Source organism: Lissotriton vulgaris, chromosome 2_1, assembly GCF_964263255.1.
Source record: "Lissotriton vulgaris chromosome 2_1, aLisVul1.2, whole genome shotgun sequence".
Taxonomy (NCBI): domain Eukaryota; kingdom Metazoa; phylum Chordata; class Amphibia; order Caudata; family Salamandridae; genus Lissotriton; species Lissotriton vulgaris.
In genome coordinates, this window is record NC_141687.1 from 954,649,532 (window position 1) to 954,676,437 (window position 26,906).

Genomic DNA, 26,906 nt, shown 5'->3' on the forward strand with positions numbered 1-26,906 from the left:
CAGGAGGATTACAACGAACAGTATTATCAAGAGGACATTGTCGTCCGGCATCATATAGTATATCAAAGGCAATCTCGCCAGTCTGAGACCAGCCATCTGCCTCCAAATCTTATTCAGCACATGCAAGCCATGCTTGCAGATTATAGACTGCGGTTTACCCCGCAGCAGGTTATTCCACAAACCCCACCTCCTCCTGTGACGATTCTGGATCCTTTACCTCCACTTGAGGCTCCGGTCACCTCAATTTACAGAACCTCCTCAGAAACATCAGCCCTCAGACCCTCATCAGGGTCAAGGCACATCCTCTGATGAGGAAGTTGAAGAAAGTGAATTGCCAGAGAACCCTCATGTTGATCCTTGGGATTTTTACATTATCCCAGTCTGGTATAATTGAAAATGTGTGCTAAAACGTCTAAATGAAATGCTGTATCCAAGTGCATGAAGTCTGATATCTCTTGACGACAGCTTCATTGGCCCTGCCCTGCCAGACTCCCAGATGAGCATTCCCAGTAGAACAGTCTCATGAGCACCACACTAACTGACATCAGATAGAATTAGTCAGTATTACATCATGGGTCCAGCACTCACTTACACCACGCTGAGTTCTGTGGATGTGCAGCCTTACTTACCCTGAATCATGTTTTCCCAGTTCTTAAAGGGTCATAGACTTCTCAGTCATACATAGTGATATGTCTTCTTCGTGTATCTTTCTGCTGTGCTATTGGGTTGCAAGTTTATCGCCTTGCACAGACTTTCACTACCTAATGTTTCGCGCTTATATTGTTAAAGTTACATAAAACTGGTGCTGAATTATTGCTTTTGGTTTCAAGGGGCCCAGATGGCGTCAAAATTGAAAACTCCAACAGCAGTGTGGCAACAGTGACGGGCCTTCAGGTGGGGACTTATGCATTCACGTTGACTGTGAAGGATGAGCGGAACCTGCAGAGTCAAAGCTCTGTGAATGTCATTGTCAGAGAAGGTAGGACATTTGTTGAAAGCTGGCATACTTGTTTCTCTGGAATGCATACAGTGAGCAAAGACTTAAGGGTGTGGAACCCAGTTGAGAAGTAGGGGTGGGACCCAGGGAAGGCTTGAGGCATGGTTCAAACAAGTATCATGGGTGTGGCTAATGTCAGGATCAGGCCTACGAATAAGCTAGGAGCATTCTTTTGCAGTTTTTGGGAGCCGCATGTCAGTTGAAGGTTATTTATACAATTCTCCCTTTTTGCCTATTTCACTGTAGAAATAAACAAACCACCTGTGGCCAAGATTATTGGGAATGTGGTCATCACTCTTCCGACGAGCACAGCGGAGTTGGATGGTTCCAAGTCATCAGACGACAAGGGCATTGTCAGCTATTTATGGGTACGGGATGAAGGCAGCCCAGCAGCTGGGGTGAGTGATCTAGTATTATACATGGGATGATGCTTTTGGAAAACGATACTATCTCAAGTATTGAGAAAAAAGGTGTTAGGGATGTTTCTCCTGTCATATTTAAATGGACATTTAGTCCCCCTTCCCCGTCCAGCTGGGAGTCCTATGACAGTCCAACACCCTGAACTCGTCCCAATCCAGATTCCGCATCACCGCAGAACCAAAACCGCCCTCATCTCTGCCACCGACAACATCAGAACCCTGCTGGACAACAGCGAAACCGCTGTCCTCATCCTCCTGGACCTCTCAGCCGCCTTCGACATCGTCTACCACCACACCCTAAAACACACCTTCACGACGTGGGGATTCGCGACAAGCCCTGGACTGGATCACCTCCTTCCTCACCGGCAGAACCCAGAGAGTCCGCCTCCCTCCATTCTAATCCGAAGCCACTAAGATCACCTGCGGCGTACCCCAAGGATCATCCCTCAGCCCGACCCTCTTTAACGTCTACATGGCACCGCACGCCGACACCGTCCGAACGCACGACTTCAACATAGTCTCATACACCAACGACACCCAGCTGATCTTCTCCCTCACCAGGGACCATGCCACCGCCAAAACCAACCTCCACGAAGGAATGAAGGCAGTCGCCGAGAGGATCAAGAACTGTCGGCTGAAACTGAACTCAGACAAGACGGAGGTCCTCATCCTTGGCTCCACCCCATCCGCCTGGGACGACTCCTGGTGGCCGGCAGCGCTGGGAGCTGCACCACTCACGCACGCTACCTGGGGTTCATCCTGAACTCATGACTCTCAATGAACCAGCAAGTCAACACCCTCTCCTGCTTCAAAACCCTCTGCATGCTTCGCAAGATCTACAGATGGATCCCCACCGGAACCAGAAGGACGGGCACCCAGGCCCTCGTCAGCAGCAGGCTGGACTACGGCAACACCCTCCACGTGGGAACCAGGGCAAAACTCCAGAAAAGACTTCAACGCATACAGAACGCCTCTGCACACCTCATCCTCGACTTCCACAGCCACATCACTGCCCACCTGAGAGACCTGCATTGGCTCCCCGTCAACAAGAGGAGCACCTTCAAGCTCCTCACCCACGCTCACAAAGCACTCCACAACGCCGGACCAGCATAACTCAACAAACGACTCACCTTCTACACCCCGAACCGCAGCTTCGCTTCGCTGACCTCGCCACTGTTCCACGCATCCACGGATGAACCACCGGAGGCAGATCATTCTCCCACCTCGCCACCAAGACAGAACACCCTTCCCATCCACCTGCGACAAATGCTGAACTTGGAAGAGTCCTGCCATTGTCCTTGCCTGGAGCCGTAGCCTCTGGAAGCGTTTGAGAAGGACAGCGACCGTTCAAGCGCCCCTTGCCACACCTGTCCCCGGTGAAAACTTTGGGGGCGAAAATACTCTTAACACGTTGGCCTTGATCAAGGAGAAGAATGCAGCCACAAACTTTGCCAGGTCCTGCACCTAACCCTTTGGCCTTGCGTGGCGTGAGGTTGGTTACCCGCAAGGCGTTGGGTGCAGGGCCTGGCTGCAGACCAAGCCCCCTGGCTAACTCCACGCCGCACACACTCAAAGGCTGTGTGTGGCATGTGGCTGGTGTTACATATGGTAATAAAATATAACTTTACATAAAAAACAAAAATTAGAAATTCACTGAAAAAAACAAATGTTTAAGTGGCGTTACACTTAGGAATTGTAATTATATTTTATTTTACATTAAAAACAAAAACGGAAAAATGTAATGAAAAAAATCAAAGGTTAAACTAATTTTAGGTGAAAGTTCCCGTGACAATGTAACGTTTTACACTACAAAAAATACTGAATGTATCTCAAGTTACTGTAACTCATGCCCTAAAGTAACAATAATGTGTGCCCTCGCCATGCACTGCTAATTATTCCACGTTACATCACTCATGACATGATTTCTGATAGCACTGATATTATCAGTACAACATCTAAAATGACATAAATGATAGTAAGGTTGTGCATATACTGGGAACACCCACTATTGACGCTGTATTCACATTTCACTACAGTTTTTTTTTTACGCATTCCAACAGTGGCTGCACAGGTAAGAGGGGTGGGGGGGGGGGGAGGGGGGAGTCGACAGACGACGGGATAGATACAATTAAATAGAACAATTAATAAAACCACTTACCTTGCGGTCGCTGCATCACTCGCAATGCAAGTGGTTTTATTTATTTTTCAATGTAATTTGACTCCCACCGCTCCCACCACACCACTCTTACCTGTGCCGGCCGTCACTGCATTCCAGTTCAGTGATGTGCACTTAGTGATTCAGCTGAATATAACACATTAGAGAAAGTTATACTGTACTGGATTGCATGTTACTATGTACTAATTATTCGGGTGTATAAGAGTAGAGACAAGCAGTTTCAGTCTTAGTACCTTGTTTTCAAACCAACAGGAGGTGTTGAACAACTCTGATCACCATCCTGTGCTTTTCCTGGCAAACCTGGTGGAAGGAACCTATACCTTTCATCTGAAGGTGACCGATGCGAAAGGGGAAAGTGACGCTGACAGAGCCACGGTGGAAGTGAAAGCTGGTGAGCATCAAAAACAAGCAACCAATAGATATCCATTGTTAAGTGCTTATTTTCCTGTACCAAATTGCTGTGTGTGCATTTCTACTGAACACGTGCAAAAAAGACCCTGCAATGTAGGTGAATGTGGATGGTGAAGGTAACAAAGTGCCAGAAAGTTCAATTCACCACTTGCAGCATTTTCGAAATTAATTGGCTAGAATGTGGTTAATGTTGAAACGGTTTAATTCAAAACTGTGATGACTGGCCATAGTGTAATATGTGCACTACCACTGGGATCACTGTAATACTAGTCTTCTAGTTCTGACTGAGTTCATAGCCACTGCTTGTGTGACAACAGGTGGAAACATATGACGCATCCTTTCTTCCATTTTCAATTGGTTGCTCACTGTGTAGCATTCGGCTCCCGGTTCAGTAGGTCTTTGCTAGCAAACATTTGAGTGAGCACTCTGCAGGTAATCTGAACATAAAATTGTTCTGCAATTATCAAAAATAGAATAACGGACACTAGTTACACCTTATGACCTTTGGCATAAGGGATAAAGATCAGAGTAGCCTCAAAAACTCTGTGTTATGGTTGGAGAGAGGTGCGGTATATGTGTTTCGTCCGCCCCACACTAGAGTTGTGGCAGTTATCATTGGCTGCTCTGAAGTAGTGGGTTTGCCAGCCTCGCCCGAGGCGCCTCTGGTCTAGGGTGCAGTGTCCAGAGATTTTACGTGAAAAAAGGTGTAAAGAAAACTGTGCAAAAAAGGAACAAATATTAAAAATAGGGGGTAAACAGCCCCAAAATTCTTTAATGGGGGTTGTTCCTCACCACAATTAAAAATAGATGGTACGATCTTAGACCGAGTTACTAGGTCTGATAGTATGGTTAATAAAATACGTCGACATGTTTCAGCTCCTGGGGCCTGGAAGGGTCTGCGGAGCTTTCGTCAGGACTCACAAACATAAAGGTATTGTACTCACACAATTAGTGCAGTCATTTTTGTGTACAAACACTCTTGTTCAGATTGTGTATTGTTGGGGAATTTCCCTTCATAATCTGCAATGAGATAGACAAAAATACAGGTTTTGCATACACGCATACACCTTACACCTAATGATAGTGAATTTCATTATCAGAGTTTTGTGACATTTTCGGCAAAACTTCTAGACTTTAAACAATGGCAAGTAAGTGGAGAGTGGAGATGCTAGGTTCTCTTATGTTAAAAACGAAATACTGGTTGTTATCTTTGCTGTGCATACTTAGTCTAAAGTGCGCGTTAGAGCTGTACTCATGGTACAAACAATTCTTTGACCTTGCAGTCTGGTAGGGGATAGAGTGTTATCAGAGCACTCGGTATAGAGCAAAGCGGGAAGTCAGGCTGTATACATAACGTTATTTCATCGCATAAAGATTGTACAATGTTTTCCTACCTGAAAGACAATAAGTATTCTGCCTCACCGGGGTCTCATTATTTTGAAGCCGCTTGAAGCTCAGAGCTGTCGTAGAGAGCGTTCCGTTAGTATTTAGAGAGGATTATTCATCTTACCGGTATCTCTGGGTGATCGCCGCCATTACCCGCGTGTGTAGATGCTTCCGCCTTGTGCTGACTCTGCCCCGGGGTGTGGTTAGGATCGAGAGCACTATGATTTAAAGGCGCAAGACGGGTCAGATAGGCGTGCTGGTTTCATTGGTGTTTTTTTTATCGTTCAGGTGATAGCTTTATTGATCTAATGAAACAGAGTTGTTATCGAGCGGTTTCATCATAAAGTGCAGTTCTGTAGCTTATCAGTGATCGTTGTCAGTTGGCAAAACGGTGCCAGGGGATGGCATCGTTCAGCCCGTGTTCACAGGTTTTAAGGCGATCCACCCACCTTTGCTCTTTTTCAAACAAACGGCGCTCACAGTTTGTGTTTTTATCGGTGAGCATCTCAAGCACTGTCCATTGGAGCTCTTCACATGAGTGGCCCATTTCAATGAAATGGGCACACAATTTTGTGGTGTTTTTCTTAAGGCGGATATTACTTTTATGTTCGCCGATCCTCAATTTAATCTTGCGACATGTCATGCCAATATATCTCTTGTTGCATTTGCAGGTAATCATGTATATGACATGTGACGAATTGCAGTTCGTATGTTGGCGTTGTGTCCATACCAATTTTTCGGTTAGCTGCAGTGTTTTAGACATGGTGGTGGTTCTGCAGGCTACACATGAGCCACAGGGATAGTGGCCTGTCACTGGATTCATACTCGCGTCCCTCGTGATGGTTAGTTGTTGTTTTTTCTGGGGACGGGTATGGACCAAAACATCTTTGATGTTCTTTGTTCTGCGGTTGGCAAACCTTGGCTTTGGCCAGTTGAAGACTCCAGTGTTCAGAATATGCCAGTTTTTATTTATCAATTTATTCACTTCGTATGTTGATGGGCAGAAGGTGGTGACACAGGTCGTCAGATCTTGTGTTTGTGTCTTGGGGTAGCTTTGTAAAAGGCACTCCCTAGGTTGATTGTTTGCTCTCTTTTTGCAATATTTTATTGTTTTTTCTTTGTAGTTTCTTTTGGACAGTTTCAGGCTGAGCTCTTGGGCTTGGATCAGATAGTCTTCTTTCTTGCTACAATTTCTTTTTAATCTGAGAAATTGGCTGAAAGGCAGATTGTCTTTTAGAGGTTTAGGGTGGTAGCTCTGGTAAGAGAGCAAACTATTTTTAGCCGTAGGCTTTGTATAAGTTTTTGTTTGTAGAATGTTATCTTCCACAAAGATTGTCAGATCCAAAAAATCCAAACTGTTGTTACTGGAAGTGTAAGTGAACTTGAGCCAAGGGTCAAGATGGTTGAGCCAATGGATGAATTGTTCCAAGTCAGCTGATGTGTCCCAAATTAGGATCACATCATCTATATATCTCCTCCAATAGAGGATGTTGGGAGAGAACTCATTGGCTGCATTGTGGATGAACTTATTCTCAAAATTACTCACATACAGCCCGGCTACCGATGGAGCGAAGGCACTGCCCATTGATGTTCCATGGGTCTGAAGATAAAGATCTTCCTCATAGGCAAAGAAATTTTCTTTTAGGGCTAACTTGCAGCACTCAAGAATAAAGTGCCTCGGTGTGGTGTATTGCCATTCTTCTAAGTAGAGTATATCTTCTAATACTTGTAGTGTGTCATCTTGTGGCAGGCTGGTAAATAAAGATTCCACATCCAGACCTACTAGGGTCATAGTGTCTGGGTCAAAGGTTTTTGCTTGGATCTGTACTAGCAAATCTCGAGTATCTTTTAGATATGATGGTGTTCTCTGTACAATAGGTTTCAGGAACTCGTCCGCAAACTTTGAGAGTGGCTCGAGGACTGATCCAATTCCGGACACTATAGGCCTCCCTGGAGGGGGTGACCTGTTTTTGTGTATTTTTGGAAGTGAGTAAAAATAGGGGATTTTTGGGTCTGAGGTGATGAGATATTCAGCTTCCTTTTTGGTCACCCAATTTTTGATCTCTGCTTCATGGACCATGCTGGATATTACATTTTGTAATCTCATTGTTGGATCGCTGGTTAATTTCCTGTAGAATCTTGTATCTGCCAAGAGGGCAAGGCATTGGTCATTGTAGCCCTCTTTGTTTAAGATTACAATGCCTCCCCCTTTATCAGCGGGTTTAACCACTATGTTCTCATTCTGCTTTAATGAGTCCAGGGCTTCACGTTCTTTTTTGGTTAGATTTTGGAATGTTTTCTTATTCCTGTCTAGCAGGTCCACGCCCTTCATTAGAGATTGTTCAAATGTATGGAATTCCGGCGGGACACTGGCATGAGGAGGATTGAAAGTTGATTTCTTGCGTAAGGAAGTGTCGCCTTCTATTTGGTTATTGGGGATGTTATGGAAGAAGGCTTTTAATTTGAGGGTTCTGCAGAACTCAGCTAACTCGCTTTTTAGTTTGAAGGTGTCCAATCGAGGTGTTGGCACAAAGCTTAAGCCTTTATTTAGGACGCTCATTTGGTCTTGGGTCAGTTGTAAATCGGATAAATTTACTACGAGGGTCTGGTCTTGCTGGTTGACGGTTGTGTTGCAGCCATGCTCCTGGTCTGGACGTTTCTTTGTTGGTCCTGCCATCTTATTGTCTTTTTCCGGCCTCTTGTTTGGTTTTGGCCTCTGGCTAAAAAAGGCTCTTGTTGATGTGGGTTGGAATTGGATGTCATTTGTTGTTCGTCCATTTGTGGCATCTGTTGTATGCCTCGGTTGTATGGATCCATCCATCCTCCATATTGTGGCACAAAGGGAGGGTAGAAGGGCATATTGAAACCTGGGTAGAAAGGTCTTTGCCATCTGTTTCCCCTTCTTGTTCTGCCACATATTTAAAGATGAATAAAAAAATGTAACCTTCAAAACACTTGTGAATCACAATTAGTGCGTTTATACTTCATTCACTTTCTCAGCTACGTCAGAAGTGTCACATGCCCTTGCTTGATGTCTGGAAATTCTATTTACATTTCATATATTGATTGAAGCATGGATTTGGGGAGGGGGGGGGGGGGGGCTTTTATCCACCAGCCTTGCTGTTCTGGGGAATCCGAGTTAATTTTTTCTGCACTTTTATTCCGATTTACCTTTTTTTCCATATTGTCATCTAATATGGGAGAATGGATGCCCCAGATAAATGGTTCACCTTCATGAGCTCTCCATTGATGTTGTTTATCACAATCATTGAATTGTCATACCTACAGGTGGGATCCAATAGTGCGTGTATACATGTATGTTCCCACTCCCTCTCTCCTTAAGAATATCCAGTTTTGTTTTTTCTAAATGCATTTTAGTAGCCTCTCTACAGGCCGTTTTGGCCAACCTTTTTACTTTGTTAAAAAAATTGTACTTTAAAAATGTGACAAGTAAAAAAAAAAATCAAACTATATATCACAATTTTCTTTTTCTAAAAGAGGGAGAAAGAGTGGTGAGCTTACCAAGCTGCAGCATACAGAAGGTTGATACTACTGCAGTGCGTAATTTGAGCCTGTGGTATCCGGTGCTCCGCACCAGCACTTATGAAAGTCTGACATATTCAGACGCTGATTGCCTAATTTATTCAGTGGCGTCTCGCATAGGGCGTGCTGCGGGGCGGGGGAGGGGCAGGCCTGCCCTGCAGCACGCCCTATGCGAGCTGCCACTGAATTTAGAGACGAGTACAGCAGTTGTTTATTAATTCAATATAAATTGAAAGTTACGAATACTTGCCACCAAAGCCATTCGTATAGCATTGGGGGCCTGGAATAATCTTAACTGTCACACTTGTAAGAGTGCAATGGTTAGTAGATATGTTGTTACTGTGATTAGCAGCACTGACTGCAACAGTGGGTGGTGCAAGCAGAAGTGACCGCCAGACGAGGGCCACGCCACTTTTTGTTTGTTATATACAATCAAGCACCGAACGTCTCCTTTAATGAAGCATCCTTCATTCGTATCCCATCATGCCCTTTCAGTTGTTGCACTTATTTTCAGCTCCTGAAAACAGAAAACAAACTGGTCTATTTTGTAAAATACCCTTCCTGTAGTAAGAAGAAACCAAATACATTGATCGACACGCTCTGTGTCATTTGTTTCACTGCAAATTACATTTGGGAGGTATCTCCACAATGTAAAATGACTAGAAATACATCAATACATCATGCGATTAAAAACATGGTGCTAGGCAACTCTTTACATTTTTCAGTTGATTGGATCAGCAATTGAAGAATCGAAGCCTCCTAGACACCTCTGACTCTTTGTATTCCATGGTATTCTTTCACTCATAAAAGCTCTGTCTCTTTGTAATCTCCAAGCGGGTCTGTAGCTCCGTGACGTTCTTCTCTGCAGATCCCTACTACTCTTGTGCCAATTTCATTGGATTCTGGGAACGTACATTGCTTCAACTTCTCTCTCAACCACACTAGCTATATCCAGTTTTTCCCATGGTGGTGCACATTAGATTATTTTTTTTAAAAGAGTTCCTTACCACCAAGGCAATCAATTGCAAGAATAGTGACAAAGCCCATTGTTGTTAGTTGGGCTGCGCAGAAGGATCACCTCCAAGTGTAAGGGACGTGGTCTCAGAAAAAAAAAAGGATATGACCTCAGCGTGTTAAAAATGTGAGTGGTCTTTCTAACTTTCAGCCCATTACCTCCAGCAGATGAGAGAAATTCTCAGCTTGTTTGGAAAGGCAGTATAGACAACAGTTTATTATTTGTACTACCAGAAAAGAACGAGGTACAGACGTCTCTCTCTTAAAGCACAAACAAACTGGAAACCTCTCCTATCCAAAGAACTTCAGATCATAGTTCACTTCTGCATTTTCTGAGGAGTGAAAATGCAGAAGTGAACTCATTCAGCAGAACTAGTCAGAAAATTGCAAATGGGGTTCTAAATAATTAAGTGCTGCTGGAACAATTCTGCAAATGTGGCTTTCCTGTAGGGGACCTTTTAGGAAGACACGGAAAACAAAACACAACTGACTTTGCCTGTATTACTTACCAGGAACACAGGATAATACCCTTTTGATTTGAATGATCATGGAAGTATACATTTCCTCCTATGTCCAGATCGGTGGAAATCTAAAGCTATAATGATTCTCATAGACCTAGAGTGACCACAACAATGGTGGCTCATAGACCTCTTTCCCAAGTTGGAGAGACAACACAAATGGCTCCTGTGCATTTCAGCCACCATTGTGGAACCTACCAGCTTTGTTCCTGACCCCCTACATCATACTCACTTAAACATCCATCAAAAGTATATGGACATACTGAAGGAAGAAACCTAGTGTTGGTTCACTGGGACATCATATTCAATCAGGTAGAATAGATTTGTATTTGGTGAATACAGAAGAACATCGGCCAAGCCAAATGTGAAGCAGAAGCTATACTCCCATATCTTAATTCTCAAACATCCTTTCTCTCCAGCAGAATGATATTGCTGATGAATACTTTTACTTGCAGATTCCTCACCTGTACAGAATCCCCAGGCATCAGATTGGATTCATAAATTCCAAAGGCTTCACGTCGCCAGTAGAGGGAGGCTGGCTTTGGAAGGATGTACAAAATAGTGTCAGGTGATGTCATCGAAGCCAGATCTGAAGGCTTGGAATGCCATAACTTCAGACCAGTAGGTCCTTTAAATTGTGGGAAAGGGTTACGCCCTCCATCTTCCACTCCCCCTCTGGACCTTAGGAAATTCTGCAGCAGGAGGTGACAGCACTTCCATTAAAAGGAGCAGTGGAGTTTATATGCTAGAACAGGAGAAAGGAACAAGGATGTCATTCCTATTGCTTCCTAGTACCCATGAAGGATGGCGCTCTCCTCCAACCCCTATTATTGTGCCCCAATGGGAACTTTATTTAGGATTCACTTTTCTTTTAGGGACACTGTTTGATGGCCTGTACAGTTTTTTCTTAAGGATATTGACCCTTAAAATACAGTCTTCAGTGGCCATCACCTCTGCCAGATAAGTGAACGAGTTCCAGGCTCTCAGTTCTTGACCTCCTTTTACCTGTTTCTACCCGAGTAAGTTGGTGTTGAGTACCAAGACTGCTTTTCTACCAAAGGTGGTAATTCCATTCCTTCTGGGTCTGCCCATCACTCTCTTAACTTTCAACCCCTCCCCTGCTTCATCCCACTAAGGAGGAAGAGCGCTTACATTGTTTGGATCCCAGGCAGGCAGGTAAATTACTATATAGATTACACCAACGACTTGAGACGGTATGATCAGCTCTTCGCTGGCTACTGTAATGCCAAAAAAGGAAAGAAGCGTAGAAGAGGACGCTCTCAAGATCGAGCTTTCTCTGGATCAAGACCTTCTATGCTTTAGCCAAGAAAGACCCTGAAGAAGAAATCTGGTCCCACTCCACCAGGGCAAAGTCCCCCACTTCTTCCCTTGCCAGAGGCATTCCCATAGCAGAGATCTGCAAGGTGGTGACGTGGATATCTCTGCACACTTTTTCCCAGCACGACGGACTGTGTTCAGAAATGTTTATGGTCCACTTAGCCCAGTAAGTTCTGCAGGATTTCCTATCCGAACTATCGATCAGTCCTCCTCCTTTGGCAGATCAGTGCTTTGTAAGCTGTTCTACAAGCAAGGAATCTGCAGGTAGTTTATCCATTAGAAGAAAAACGTACTTACCTGTGGTTACACATTTTCTGATGGATTCTCTTGTCCACCTGCAGATTCCTCATCGACTCGCCCGTTTGATGGATGTGCTACAATATGAATCTGTTTTATTTTCCTTCTTGCCTCAAAGGCTTGGCAAACAATGATAGGAAATTGACATCGACGTGCTGAGGTGGGCGCTATATAGCTTTGGTGATGCCTCCCGATGTCACTTCCGGCTTCCATTTGAAGCCAGCACCCCCTATCAGATACCTGATAGCTTTGACATTTTCTGATCCAGTATGGCACCTGAGGAAGTTTTACAGGTAAGGAATTTGCTGGTAGATAGATTATCCACCAAGAAGATCTTTAACACAGTAAGTAACTTTTTCTTACAAACTCTCAACGTTAGGAAAGTGCTAAAATGTACCTTTACAATACAAAATACATTTATAAGACCAGGCCTTTTTGTGAATTGCAAGCAAATTTGAACTGTTTACCACTTCAAAGCAGTCTATTTCTACATGGATAGTCTCTTGCATCTTACGTCATCAGTAAGCAAACACATTCTTAACTGGTAGTCTCCATGAACATTCTATTAGGGGTAGATCTACAGCTACTACTTCATTGAGAACTATCCCAATAGCAGACATCTGCAAAGCGGCTATGCGAGTTAAGTTCACACATTTACAAGACACTCTGTTGAACTGACTCTAAGGCTGGTGCTCATGTAGGTGAGGTTTATCTAAGGAATCTGTTTGGGTAGAGTCTGATAAGTTCCCTTTCCTCCTCTGCACCTTTGAGGGATAACTGTGCTTCTGTATTTTGTGTTCCAAATAAATGAGTGTATACTAGTGGTGTGTGCTTGCTTAAAGGAGCAGTGTCCGTTTCCCATCCTTTGTAGCTTTGTAGCTTGTAGCCTAATGTTATTTGTCCTTTAAAAAAAGGTTTATGAAGATTCTTTCTTTTCACTCTTGGTAAATTAGTGACATTTTTGAAGTACAATTGGCATCATTTCTTCAAGAAAGTAAATCACATTTTGGCAACATAGCCTACACATCAGCAGCCAAAACTGTTATTCTTTTCAAAAATTATTTTCTAATTTTCAAATTATGTATTTTGTAAAATGTGCTCCATGATTTAATGCTTATGGTTTCAATTGACATTCTTTGTAGGAGAACTAGAATTACAAGTAAGTATCTGTTCCCTTCAAACTTTTCCCAGGAGTCTGATTCACCTATTTGACAGAATATAAAACTGTGCTCTCATTCTACTACATTTGAGCAGCAAAAACAGAGGCTCTTAAGAGTGCAGGGCTTTTTGCAGGTTTTTTAGAACATTCCTACTTTTGGTGGCAAACTCACTCAATTTCTAAATAATGGTTTAAAAAGTGCATGGTCCTGAATACTACATAGACCTTATGATTACTGCCTTGGGAATATTTATAAAAGGAGATAGCCTTAGTAAAGCCTTTAAGTTTTTTTGACATGCTGTTCTTAGATCCTAGGAAAGACAATCTTGTGGAGATGGTCCTGGACGTTAATGTCAGCATGCTGACGGAGCGGCAGAAAGGAATGTTCATACGGCAGATTGGTGTTTTACTTGGTGTCCTGGATTCGGACATTATAGTGCAGAAGATCCAACCTTACACGGAGCAGAGGTATGAGAGCTGAATGCATGCAATGCTTGAAATGGGCCAAAGAATCACTGTAGGAATTCGCTGTTCCAGAAGGGGGTGGGATCAAAAAGTTGTACTAGTCCATTGGTCTCTAACAGATAATGAATTTCAAAAACCTGCCATTTCACCACTACATTAGTATTGGCAGATCTCAACACGTCTGTCATACTTTTATCATTACAGTGGACCTCTTAGCAGGGTTATCATATTGGTAATGGAACACTACCTATACATCTTGGTGGTGCAGTTGTACATTTAGTCAGACCCTACTAACTATTCTATACAGCAAGCAGATAGTTTATGTTTATGTAATTACATCTGTTGTGCGTTTTTACTACTTAAACATTCAAAAATCTAAGAAATCTTTAAATATGTTGTCATAAATGACATTTGAGAGTAAAATAGATGGACTAAAGACAGCTCCTTTTTAAAACCGAAGAGCGACTGTTCGTATTTTTACTTCTTCCATGAAAAATAAGGACACAGAAAAGCATCCCTGCTGTAATTATCTAACTAAAATAACTACTCCTAAACTGCAGGAAATGCTCCAGCTGCCTCTGTAGTGGGCAGTATTCTCCGATGTCCAGAGTAAAAGAAAATTACATGTTGGTTGCAAGTAACACATGTCACTAGTGACCATTCATATTTCTCCATGATGATGAGCACTTTTGGTAGCTTGACACGGCCTTGGACACTGTCACCTTGCTTGTGTTTTGTTGCTTGTGGCTGTGTCAAAGAAGATATTGCTAATGCTGCAGAGGGGGCTTTGAAACAAGAAATGGAGTTACCCTAAATTTAAAAATAGGGACAGGGTAGTAAAGTTAGACAACGAGAAAAGTCCCTATTAAAGACAAAGATTGTCTAGAGCAATATTTTCTACACATAGGGGAATATCTTATTATGGATCATGTGCTATGTTAATTACCTAATCTGGAGCATAACGATATGGTGAACTGATTAGACAATATAATCCGGTTGAAAACATTTTTTGGATTAGAGGTATGCTAGAAAAGATTATTACAATTTAGATGGAAATATTTTTTATTTAATACAAATTCAAGTTTAAAATTATAATATGCACAAGATTAAAACAAAAAATTCTAATGGAGAAGTATACAATCTATTATATATAAAATACACAATACAATTTGTTTCTTGAACAGTTTGAAGAAATTCAGATAATTTGAAGACAAATGAGTAAAAAGTTGACGCAGCGTTTCGGTGACAACTGATTTCTCCACCTTCTTCAGGACCAGTTTTTTTTTTTCAACAATCTGAATAATCGAAGACGTTTATTAACATATGGAAAACCTCAGAAACATACCGCTACACAAATAAGAACACTATAAAATTATAATTTTCAGCATACTGTACTGTGATTACAAGATCATATTAATATAAAAACTATAAATGTCTGAATATAATTATAACTGATAACAGTAACACATGATCCATAACGAAAGCCAATTGTGGGACCCACCTTTGTGCTTCAGTTAGACTTTATAGACTTGTATTCTTTCAAATGGAAAAAAAACTAATTTTTAATTTATTTATTTTATTTATTAATTTTAAAAGTTTAATAGAGCGCGAACAAGACCCGAATGGGTATCGGAGCGCTGTATAGAGTTGTCTTCAGCCATTATACAAATCATAAAGGAGGTAAGTGAAAGTACAACCTGTGGGAAAACATTCAAGATTAACGAGTAGGGTGTTTCAGAGGCGCCATAGAGCGTTCAGAGTAAAACATCATACAATAGAAAGAACCAAGATGTGCGATGAGCATCAGGGAATATTAACAAAAAAGGGATCAAGTAAAAATCAACAAATGATGCAGTTAAAGGAGCTATCGAGGACTGGGACAAAAAGAAGGTAAAACATATAGTACATCAGTGAGAATACGTCAAGAATTTGGGTATTAACAAAACACACGAACATGATCAGGGCGATTTACTTTTGTTCATTAGTAGTCTTTTGACCAGTTTTTTAAAGGAAGTAGCGAAAGGATTTGATCTGATCTCGGATGGCAAGGAGTTCCAGATTCTCGGAGCAAGACCGGTGAACGCATGTTTGTACAATCTTTTCTTTTTTAATCTTGGCGGTTTCAAGAGAAGGGTGGACGTACTTCTGAGGTTCCTGCTAGAGCCCGATAGCTCAAGTTTATTTGCTAGATAATATGGGGCATTGTGGTGTATGGCTTTGAGTCGACAAGCGATCTTGAGTCAGATTCTAGCTTCAATAGATTACCAGTTTAGCTGCAACAGGTCGGGTGAAATGTGATCAAATTTCCTAGATCCTGTTAAAAGCCTGGCTGAAGCATTCAAGGTGGCTCTGAGTGGGGCAAAGCTGGCTTTGGGGAGTCGTGCGAGGGTCACCAATTCATATTCCAATCTAGGGATAATCAAGGATTGTACCGCCGGCCTCAGGTCTTCGGGGGGGGAGGAATGGTTTGATTTTCTTCAGTGTGTTGAGTTGGAAATTGGCTCCCCTAGTAGTAGCGCTGATATGTGCTTGCATATTTAGATGTTTATCCAAGGTAACACCTAAAGATTTAGCAGAGTCTACAACAAGAGGGGTGCAGTTCAGAGCAGTTAGTTGTTTAATCCAGTCAAGGGTAGGAGCTGAGTGATTAGGTGGGGTGATCAAAAGAAATTCCATTTTGAGAGTATTTAGTAAGAGATTGTTCTGGGCTAGTCATTGTTGAGTTTGTGCAAGTGCAGCATTTAAAGTTTTATGTCCTCCTGTGATGGGAGCTTCAGGTACAATTGCATGTCATCCGCATACATGTGGTATTGAATGATGGCTCTGTTCAGAATGACTGCAAGAGGCTCCATAAATAGATTGAAGAGAGTGGGCGAGAGCGTAGAACCTTGGGGGACTCCAATCAGGACTGGGGTACTGAAAGCTGGGGTATGATTAACTTTGGTCCTTTGCGTGCGGTTGTGAAGGAAGGAGGCAAACCAATTTAGGACCGGGCCCGACAATCCCATCCTATTTTCTAGGTGATCAATAAAGTTTTCATGTTTGATAGTATCGAAGGCTGAGGACAGGTCTAGAAGGATCAGGAGACAAGGGACATTTTGGTCAAGTGCTCTCACAGCGTCATCAACAATGTGAGTTAGTGCCGTTTCAGTGCTGTGTCCTGCTCTGAATCCTGACTGGTGAGGATCCAGGAATTGATTTTTCTCCATATATTTGCAGAGCTGCGAATGAACACATTTTTCAAGCACTTTTGCTAGAGTCATGCTGCTGGTGATGGGTCAGAAGTTGTTAGGCTCTGATAGGTCTGCATTGGGCTTCTTGGGAGTAACTCGCCCAACTTTTAGGCAGTATGGAATCTTTCCCTGTAAGAGGGATTCATGAATGATCTTGGGCCAAAGAGGGAGAACGGCTGAGATGAAATCTTAATAGAGCTTGGCAGGTAGAGAATCACCAAAGTGCTTGCAGGGTTTGATGGATGACATGTTGCAAAGTATCTCGGTGTAGTATGGTAGGAGAATACTGCTCCAAGAAGCGTTGTTTTTGAGAGAGCTGCCCAAAGGCTGGTGGTAAATTGTCATGGAGTCAGCCCCCTCCCCTGATTCTGCGGGGTGGTATTTTGGATAACAAAGTTGAGGCAGTGGGTAATAGCTCCAGCTCTATTTTCGTTGGTTTTTCAGCGAAGTGAGCTGTAAAGTCATCACCACTAAGGAGCAAGGATAACCAAGCAGAGCTCTGGTTAGAAGATTGGTTAGATTGTTCCTTAATGAGTTCGAAGAGTTTTTTTGGTCTATTTTTAGCACCATCCAGTAGAGATCTGAAGTGTTCGATTTTTGCCAAGCGTATGTGTTTGTTGTAAACTCTTCTCACCTTTCTCAATTGAGAGAGCACTGTGGTGGAAGGCGAGTTTCTCCTCAGCCTCTTTTTGAGCTGTTTCGGAGCAACAGAGTCAAGAATGCTAGAAAAAGTGTTAAAGTAATGCTCAGAAAGATCATCAAGGTTGGTCAAATTAGAGGGGGGGCTGTAGTCCATTTTTCGTGATTGAGGTTATCATGTTAATGTTGAGGTCACTCATATTGCGAATCACATGTTTCGCTCTAAGGGGTTGCCCCTGTCGATCCAATCCCTTGTCTAAGATGAGGAAGGGAATTTGAAAGTGATCAGACCAGTCACAGGGTAGAATTTCTCCTATTTGTATGAAGTTGTCTTTGGCAATGATGAGGTCTAGAGTTGCGCCTTTATTGTGAGTAGGGCCTTTACACAGCTGTGAGAAATTGATGTCAGAGAGGAAGGTCATAAAGTAATGGACAATTGGATCATTTGTGTCATTCCAATGAAGTATAAAGTCTCTGAGGAATATGTGGCAGAGTTGGTCCGGGCTCGAGCTGATGACCTCCATGATTTGCTCTGTGAAGACTAGATTGTCACTAGGAAGGTGATATATTGAGTGCAGCACACAAATCTTCTTGCCTTGGTTCCAGATTTCAGAGACTAGCTGTTCACACGTGGATAAGACCGTACAAGAGGATTGTTTTATTGTGAGATTGGAGCGATCAATGCAGGCAATGCCCCCTCCTGTTTTATCCAGGCGATCACTTCTGAAAATATAGTACTGGGGAGGGATTAAGATATCAAGAATTGGGGAGGAAATATTACTGAGCCAGGTTTCAGTGATGATCAGAAGGTCCACATTATACACAATTATGACATCCGAAATATCAGCTGCATGTTTCAAAGCTGATCTACAATTGAGTAGCATCGCTTTGATGTGCCGGTTGGAAGTGACCACTTCTTGAGTCGAGGTGTTTGTGAAGTAGCTTCTCTAAGTTCAACTTTCTGAGATTGTCTTAGTTCCCTGTCAGGGTTAGCATGGATTGAGGGGATGTTGAGACTAAAGTTGGGTTGGGAGACCATCTTTGATTCAGTGTAGGTCCCAGGCAGGGCGAGAATGTCTTCATCAGATAGGTAGTGGTCTGCAGGGCTGAGAGAGGTGGTTAGGCAGAGGCCTCGAGCTCCAGCTGGAGCGTCGATAGGAGCAGAATGAGGTAATGTCTTTGGTAGAGTACAGCTTCTGTGGATTGAAGATATCATACCTCTGAGCGGGGGGTGAAACCCTACGTTTCTCCATCTTCTAGGAGAACTGCAGAAGCTCTTTGACTACCGATATATCATGTTTGAGGTCATCAATCTTCTTCTCAAGGCTTTGATTGTTTAAGCACTTATTTGCAGGAGTAGCTCGTGGAGGTAGGATAGGTTCTGCTGTGGTAGGGTTAGTAGAGAGTTGGGTAGGACCATTGGCACAGTTACATAGGTAGATATGGTCATACTCGAGATACGGATCAGACTTTGGAGTGGGAATAGGGAGAGGCGGAGTGGTGTTAGGAGGAGTAGAGGGTGGCGAAGCGTGTAGTGATCGTGAGGGTGAGTATCTGTTATTGTTCAATGTGTAGGAAACATCAGCAAGGTTCCTAGCCATGCGATTGGAAGATCCAGGGCCTAAGGGGTGAGTATCCAATCCTGTCTGATAGTTAGGATTGGTAGGGTGGTCATCATTCCTGTTATTGGAACGAGTAGTGTGTGATACCAGGGATTGAGGATAGTAAGTGAGGCAAGGTAGAGGAGGAGCATTGGTACAGCTATCAACAAGGTGCGAGGTACTCTGGTCAGATAAACCTTCTTCTGCACGAGATAGACATTGGTTTTCCAAGTTCGTGGTGTGGGGGGTTGGGGATGGCATCTGTTCACTTGAGCGAGGGCAGTGGGGAGGAAGGGCCGTCAATCGCTTCTGTATCGGAGCCATTGAGTGGCACATTTTGAGTGGAGGTGTTAAAGTTAGAGAGTTCTTGAACCTCAAAAAGGTAGAATTGAAACGCTTGAGGTTCAGGTCCGATGCTTGGATAAGGACATTGCCATTATTGTAAAGTGAGATAATCCGCTCCCCAAAAGGGTCGGGATGGAAGCATGGTTATACGGAAACCATGTCGAGTTTTGGTCTGTTTTGAGCGCAGCATAGAGGTGAGTGCCTTTCTCCACTGCGCTCTTCTGTTTGCCCTTATTTGAGGTATATGTGTTCGATGTCCGTGTTTCGGCCATCTCTTGAGGGTATTGTGCTTAAACGTTTTCTTAGCCTTTAGAGATAAGTTGGGTGGGTAGATCTTAATGGAGTTTACGCCAGATTGGACAATGGGGTAAGAGGCCTGGTAAGTATTTTGTGTCATGTTCACTGAAGTAGCGTAGTAGGCAGCGAATAAAGGAGCCCAAAAGAATCAGGGTGGAGAGGTAGCCCAATTAGTAGGTGGTCCTGGAAGTAGAGACCTAAGAAAAGGGTGCGGGGTATAGTGAGTAGCGAAGGCCGAGAAGTCATTTACCTAGTTTACAATGCAGTATCATAACTGAAACTGATGTACTACCAGGTGTTTAGTGATAATGATCGCAGGAATAGCAGCGCAACAACTTTATGGGCTCGTGGAAGGCGGGAGTACACAGCATGTTTCATCAGAGGGAGCGACCTGTGATATGGTAGTAGGAAACTATCTCTTGTTGCTGAGCTAACTTGAGCCTAGGCCATCTCGGGCTCTTCGAAGGATGCACAGAAGCTCATCATGCGGTCTCTAGGCCAACCCTCATCACTCTCTGTATGTGAACTGGTTGCCGGTAATGACGGTAAGACCAAGGCAAATCAATAGGCGATGGTGGAGGATGGCTCGGTTAGGTGGGGATTTTAAAACGGAAGATTATCTTCAGCCTGCAGCTTCCTAGGCTAGCTCCTCTGTCGGTGGCCACCTTAGTGTGTTTCATGTGTGTTTCATGGTTGTGCAATTTATCAGTTTTCCTGTCTTGTTAACTCACCGAACATTGATTATTCCATGTTCGCATTTTTTTTACTTCAGTTGGCGATTTGGTGGTCCTTGGGTAGTTGTGCAAATTTTATCACTAACCCTTGTCATATTACCATTGATTATTCACCTTTGCCATCTTAGGGTCAGGCAGCCTTCTGAGTCATATTACCTCACCGGGCAATGATTGTTCACATTCGACATCTTAAGGTCAGGCAGCAGTCAGAAACAAGCAGCAGATGGAGTGCAGCAAAAAATTCGCAATATCGAACAATCGTTTCCCTACTGGTTGTGTCTGCCTTATTCTTGAAACGAGGCTTGCGTATTGATATGGGCGGCGCATGATTGAATTGCTTTTAATTCTCGCGGTATCCATTAAATAGCTGCCATGTTGAGGACAAGCATAAAGGTCAGGACAGCCAGAGAGATCTATGTGCGAGATAACGCTTGCTAGCGCATATTTGGGGTAAATTTGATCTTACTTGTTGTTGTGCACTGACCATTTCACAGGCAGTATGCTCGTTTCACACTGCAGCCCCGCTCTTTCTTGGCCTCACGAAATCATAGGCAGCGTGCTCCACACCAATAACACTGCTGCCAAATCAAAGTATCCTTTTTCCCAAGCCGCTGTCTGCCCAAACAGTATTGTGCCCCGACCGCCTAACAGGCAGTGTGCTTAGCTCAAGCCGCTGCTCCACTCTCCAGCCTCATGCGATCACGAGCAGTGTGCTCCTCCTATGCTGCTGTTTGCTCCAATTGTTCTTCCTCCGATGGTAGTGGGCCGCACGATCGCCTCGGCCGTTTCTCTTACGATGTAGCGGGTATCTTCTGAGGATAGTATTGGTTCCTTATTCAGTTCCAGGGGGCAAGTAGCGTGGATGTCTGTGAGTATATTAGGATATTCACCATTTTGGCGATCCAGTTCCTCAGTAGCTCATCTCCGATGCTCCTACCATGTCGGCTATCTTGTCCAGTCTAGCTAATACTAAGAGGAAACACTCATCCACGTCAGATCAGGAACTACAATGAAAGGATCCTAGTATTACATAAAGTGTCTATATAGCTGTATTGGCTAAACATTTTAGAGAGGGCTTCCACATACCTTAAAATGGGTACAATTACTTTGCTGCTTTGTTCGACTGGAGCCACCATCAAGTTTAAGGACAGGGTTATTCCTTTAGTATGAAAGCCACTTAACTATAGAAAGAGAATTTTTCTAAATCGAAACATTGCTTGAATGTTAGGTCGCTACTGTGCAGTAACTTACCAAGTTAAAAACAAAGACTGCCTCCTACTCCTCACTGAATAATTTGACTTAATATTCAAGATTTATCGACTTTTTCAAAATTGATGATTTCGACAGTTTCAAATCTATGATAATAAACAGGTTACTGGTTATTTTTTTGTACCCAGATTTCTCTTCTACAAATGTCGTAAAATTAGACTCTCACAATTTTCCATATTAACTTGGTTGTTACATAAGCTAGTTCATTAAGGACAAAGAGTATCCGGTTTTAAAAGCACTTCGTATTTATTGTGCTTGTGGCCAAAAAGTCGATTCAGACATAGGATTGAATTTTATGAATCGACCATTTATCTTTATTATGCTAATGGCAGGACCAGCCGTCCCGGATTTTCTTTCTATCATGCATTTAGACAGATTTTATATATACTGTGCGATTGTGGACTGGATGGGAGTATAAAGAAATAATCTTGGCAAGTTACTGCACTGTAGCGACCTAATAATTAAACATCTGAGTGACATGTTTTTGATTTAGAAAAAATCTCTTTCTATAGTTCTGTGGCTTTCATACCAAAGGAATAACCCTGTCCTTAAACTTAATAGTGGCTCCAGTCGAACAAAACAGCAAAGTAATTGTACCCATTTTAAGGTATGTGGTAGCCCTCTCTAAAATGTTTAACCAATGCCGCTATATAGACACTTTATGTAACATTACGATCCTTTCATTGTAGGTCATGATCTGGGTTGGATGAGTGTTTCCTCCTAGTATTAAGAAATCGTATCTTTTACATTTGAACGAATACAAGACTTTAAAGTCTAACTGAAGCACAATAGGTGGGTCCCAAAATTGGCTTTCATTATGGATCATGTGTTACCGTTATCGGTTATAATTATTTATAGTTGTAGATTAAAATATGACTGTGTAATCTCAGTACAGTCTGCTGAAAATTATAATTTTATAGTAATCCTAATTGAATTTTGTGTAGAGGTATGTTTTTGAGGTTTTTCATATTTCAATAAACGTCTTCTGTTCAGATTGTTGGAAAAACCTTGTCCTGAAGTAGATGAAGAAATCAGTTGACACTGAAACGCTGCGTCGACTTTTTACTCATTTGTCTTCAAATCATCAGAATTTCTTCAAACTGTTGAAGAAACAAATTGTATTGTGTACTTTATATATAATAGATTGTATACTTCTCCATGAGAAGAAAAAATGTTTTTAATCTTGTGCATATTGTAATTTTAAACTTGAATTTTTATTAAATAAATATTTTCATTTAAATTGTAATCTTTTCTTGCATACCTCTAATCCAAAAATTGTTCTCAACCTGATTATATTGTCTAGTCAGTTCACCATATCGTTATGCTCCATATTAGGAAATCAACATAGCACATGATCCATACCAAGATATTTCCCTATATATAGAATATCTTGCTCTAGACAATCTTTGTCTTGAATAGGGACTTTTCTCGTTGTCTAGCAGAGGGGGTTTTGTACATCAGCAGGCAATGTGGCCTTGCAGTATTTTCCTCTTCTATCACTTTATCCTGGGGCTCTGTACATGGCACCAGGACCTCCGCCCGGACTGTTAACGGCTCTACTGAGTCTTGTCTATGGCTACTGATAAGAAAACAGTGGAGCTTTACTGCTGGAATGATGGTCTGGGGCATTTTGCCCCATCGCCTGACCTGAATCTATGCTTTAAAACACCTGTGGTGCTGACCTCATGCCTGAGCCATCCATGCGCTTAGTCTCCATTTTGTTGCATTGCATTTTAAATTCAATTCTCTGTATAACATTAGTCAAGTAATTGTTATGTGCACATAGGTCAATAGAACACGGTTTTGAAAGGTTCCTAATTTACCTTACACGGTACTCTTGCTCAAATGTCCTCCAACATCACACAATGGTTCAAGCAAGTGACCATGTTCCTGCCTGGTAGACTACCCTTAGCTTTTATGGAATACAAGTTTGAAATTACCACTTATACTCGTCAGTATTCTTGAACCCCAAACCCCAAGAATGTCTCCGACGGATACAGGTTGAGTAGTGTCACTTAGTGACCATCCATCAAAAAGCAACAGGTTTTTTGTCAGAGAGGACTGTTGTCTGGGAATCACTTAGTCATACATGTCTTGGAAGAAAATATGGAAATGCCAAATCTCAGCATGTTCTGTAAAGGGACCTGTTGGTTCTTAACCCAGCAAAACCTTGAAATGTTGATGCTGGGAAGTGGAGAGGGATATATTTTTGTTTTTGGATTGAAATGGGATGTTTAGAGAAAAACACTATTTTATGTTAGAGATCATGAACGTTATCACCCCTTTTGAAGCAGGCTTATATTCCTCAAGCTTTGTATATCGATAGTGCATCAATGTGAGCAATTTTGTAAAGCTACAAAGACTGACATCACTACATCAAAGAACCCCAGAAGCTTCTGCTGCACAATCCCTTTGGGACTTTTAAAAAAGGCACTACACACACAGAGATTGGCACGATTTCATTTGTGGAAAGGATTGAGTGTATCCACTCTTAAATAAAAAGGCGAAGAGTCTGACTCATGTTTCGCCCCCCCAAATGACTCTATAGCCTTGGGCCATCTCAAGGCTCATTGGATAAAGTTTGTGTTTTAGCTATTAATTTTACTTCACATTCACAGTCCTTATAGTTCTTGGTACAATTCGGTTATGGGTAAATCCTGAGAAAACGATTGATCAGGCGAAACACGTCGGCTGCTCACAGCTTACCAACAATATACATGTGCAAAAACTTATGCTGGAGGTAAAGTGCAACAACAGTTTCAAAGAGACAACAAGGACTCTGAGCCATTTTTATTTAAGGGTAGATGAACTCAAAACTTTCCATAAATATTCCAATTCAGTGGTTAAGTAGGTCCAAACCTCAACAAGTGGACTACCCTCTCAGCGTATGGGCATTTTGCAACCGGGAGGAAGTGCTGGACCTTGATGCACACCGTTGCAATTTAATTACAAAACGGTTCAGGGGGCTATGGTTTCTTAAGGTAATACTGGAATACTTTGCCTGGTATCTGCTTCAAGCCATGGGTCTCAAAGCTGAGAAGGGAGCTATATGGTCACAGAGAATACTTGCACATGCTGTGGTGTACAGATGCTCTAAACCTGTGTTAATGGAAATACCAGCTGGCATTTTCATACAGCATGGCTAGGCACTGAAAGCTGATTCTCCCTGGAAGCAGGCACGTTGGTCACCCGTGCACAAAGCATATTGTTTGTTTGAGAGTTTGTTAGATGAAGTACATCAGCAAAAGGCAGGACAGTGAACACACTAACACCTCTTTATGGTATTTTCCTTGGCAGTACCAAGATGATTTTTTTCGTGCAGAACCAGCCACCCCATCAGATATCTAAAGGGCATGAAGTAGCTTGGATGCTCCGTAACGAATTGCGAAAACAGCAGTCTGACTTTCTCATCTTTCACACTCTGGAAATCAATACAGTCAGTAAGTGGCAGTGCATAAATACAAGGTCTATACAATAGAACTGTTTCATGGTGTTGATAAAGTAATGTATGCAAGTTATCGTATTAAAGGTCAGTCATTAGATAACTGACACCAATGACAGATGATTCCAACTCTCCCATCCTCCTCTTATGAGCATAACATTTTTTCCGCTGAAGTCTTCTTTCTTTCCTAATCTTGACTTGCTCTTTTTTCATCCTTTTTCCGACTTTATTGTATTGTCTATGATCTGTATCTCTTTTTGTCCTTTACAGACAAAATACAATGTTTTCACCTCTTTTGCTTCTTTCTCACATTTCATTATCCCTTTCATCATTATTTTTTAACTTTACACTGATGTCCCGTCTTCTGTGTGTGTTGATCCATCAATTCGCCATCTTCTGTATCAATCTTCACATCAATCTTCTGTATCGTTATTCTCTTTTCGTTGCACCTTTCTCCTTGCCTTCTGTCTCTCCTCTTCTCCTTACTTTGACCCTCTCCTTTGTTTCTTTACTGTCTTCCTTTTTTCCCACCCCGATCTCTTCCTCTTTACTTCTCTTATGTCCTTTTCTTAATTCTCCTCTTGCTGCCTCTTTGCCTTTTTTCGTCCCGTGCTGTCTTCTTTTTTGTTTCTATTTTTTTCTCTGATATTGGATCTTTCATAGTTTCACATGCTTGAATCATCCTTGTTGTCGAGCTGGGGGTTTCATTGCACAAATAGAGAGCAGTGCAATGGTAAACATAGAAAGCTGTGACATAGTTGTAGAAGTAGCATTTTCACATAATTTTAGAAAAGATCTGAAGCTCAGCTAATCAGCACACAGTACTCTTCACCTTTCCCTACCAAGGTCTTGTGTGAATGGAACCGGTTGAGCTCTGCTCAATCATATACGTGGGACATTTTTTGATTTTTTTTCTGTACTTCTGAGAAGAACTCCACCTTTCTTAATCCTTATATGGTTGAATTCACGTAAAAATATATTTTTTTTAAAGGAATTTTTAGACTATGTTGTCGGAATGACTTAATTCTGAAGCCCCTCACGAAGACCAGATTTATTTCTTATATATTGACAACAAGGCTAAGAATTTCAAGGTATACCACATTTTTTCTTCAAAAACCCTTCAAGATCGTGACAGTAGAATTTTGTTATGGCTCCTAATGTCCAAATCAGCAGAAACCCAAACCCCAAGGGAAGAATACGAAGGTACCTCATAATCGTCACATAATGTGCAAAAAAGAGAACACCTCATCACTGAACGCTCCCAAAACCTTAACACTCACTTAAAATACATTTTATCTTTCACCACTCTTTGGTCCTGAGGAAAGCCAGCAATAATAAAGGCACTGGCTGAAACATGTCGACCTACACTGGATGTAGGTGGTCTTAACTTAACCACCACACATCCCTTTGCCTTGTTTTTAACCGCCCTTGGAGGCCCAGTTATTAAACTTTAATTTACCCTCGGGTACTGGGACCACCAAGAAGCCGTTTTAATTCTCAATCTATCACTCACCTCACTGCACACTCAGTAAATATACCTGCTCCGCTGTAATCAGGCGTCGAAGCACACCCGGGACTTTTAGATGTCACTGGGTGGGCCCGATGATGAAGCATGCCACCAAC

The 26,906-nt window shown here is 42.3% G+C and overlaps 1 protein-coding gene across 2 annotated transcripts in view; it reads left to right on the top strand.

Annotated features, from left to right (window-relative positions):
* The window catches only part of KIAA0319L (KIAA0319 like), a 962,229-nt gene that overhangs the window by 745,115 nt on the left and 190,208 nt on the right, over positions 1–26,906 (top strand). For both annotated transcript variants that reach the window (XM_086956507.1, XM_086956508.1), the window contains exons 13-17: positions 831–979; positions 1,244–1,395; positions 3,845–3,983; positions 13,567–13,726; positions 25,139–25,281. In XM_086956507.1, the coding sequence (XP_086812633.1) occupies positions 831–979; positions 1,244–1,395; positions 3,845–3,983; positions 13,567–13,726; positions 25,139–25,281 (743 nt within the window). The remainder of the gene's footprint in view (positions 1–830; positions 980–1,243; positions 1,396–3,844; positions 3,984–13,566; positions 13,727–25,138; positions 25,282–26,906) is intronic.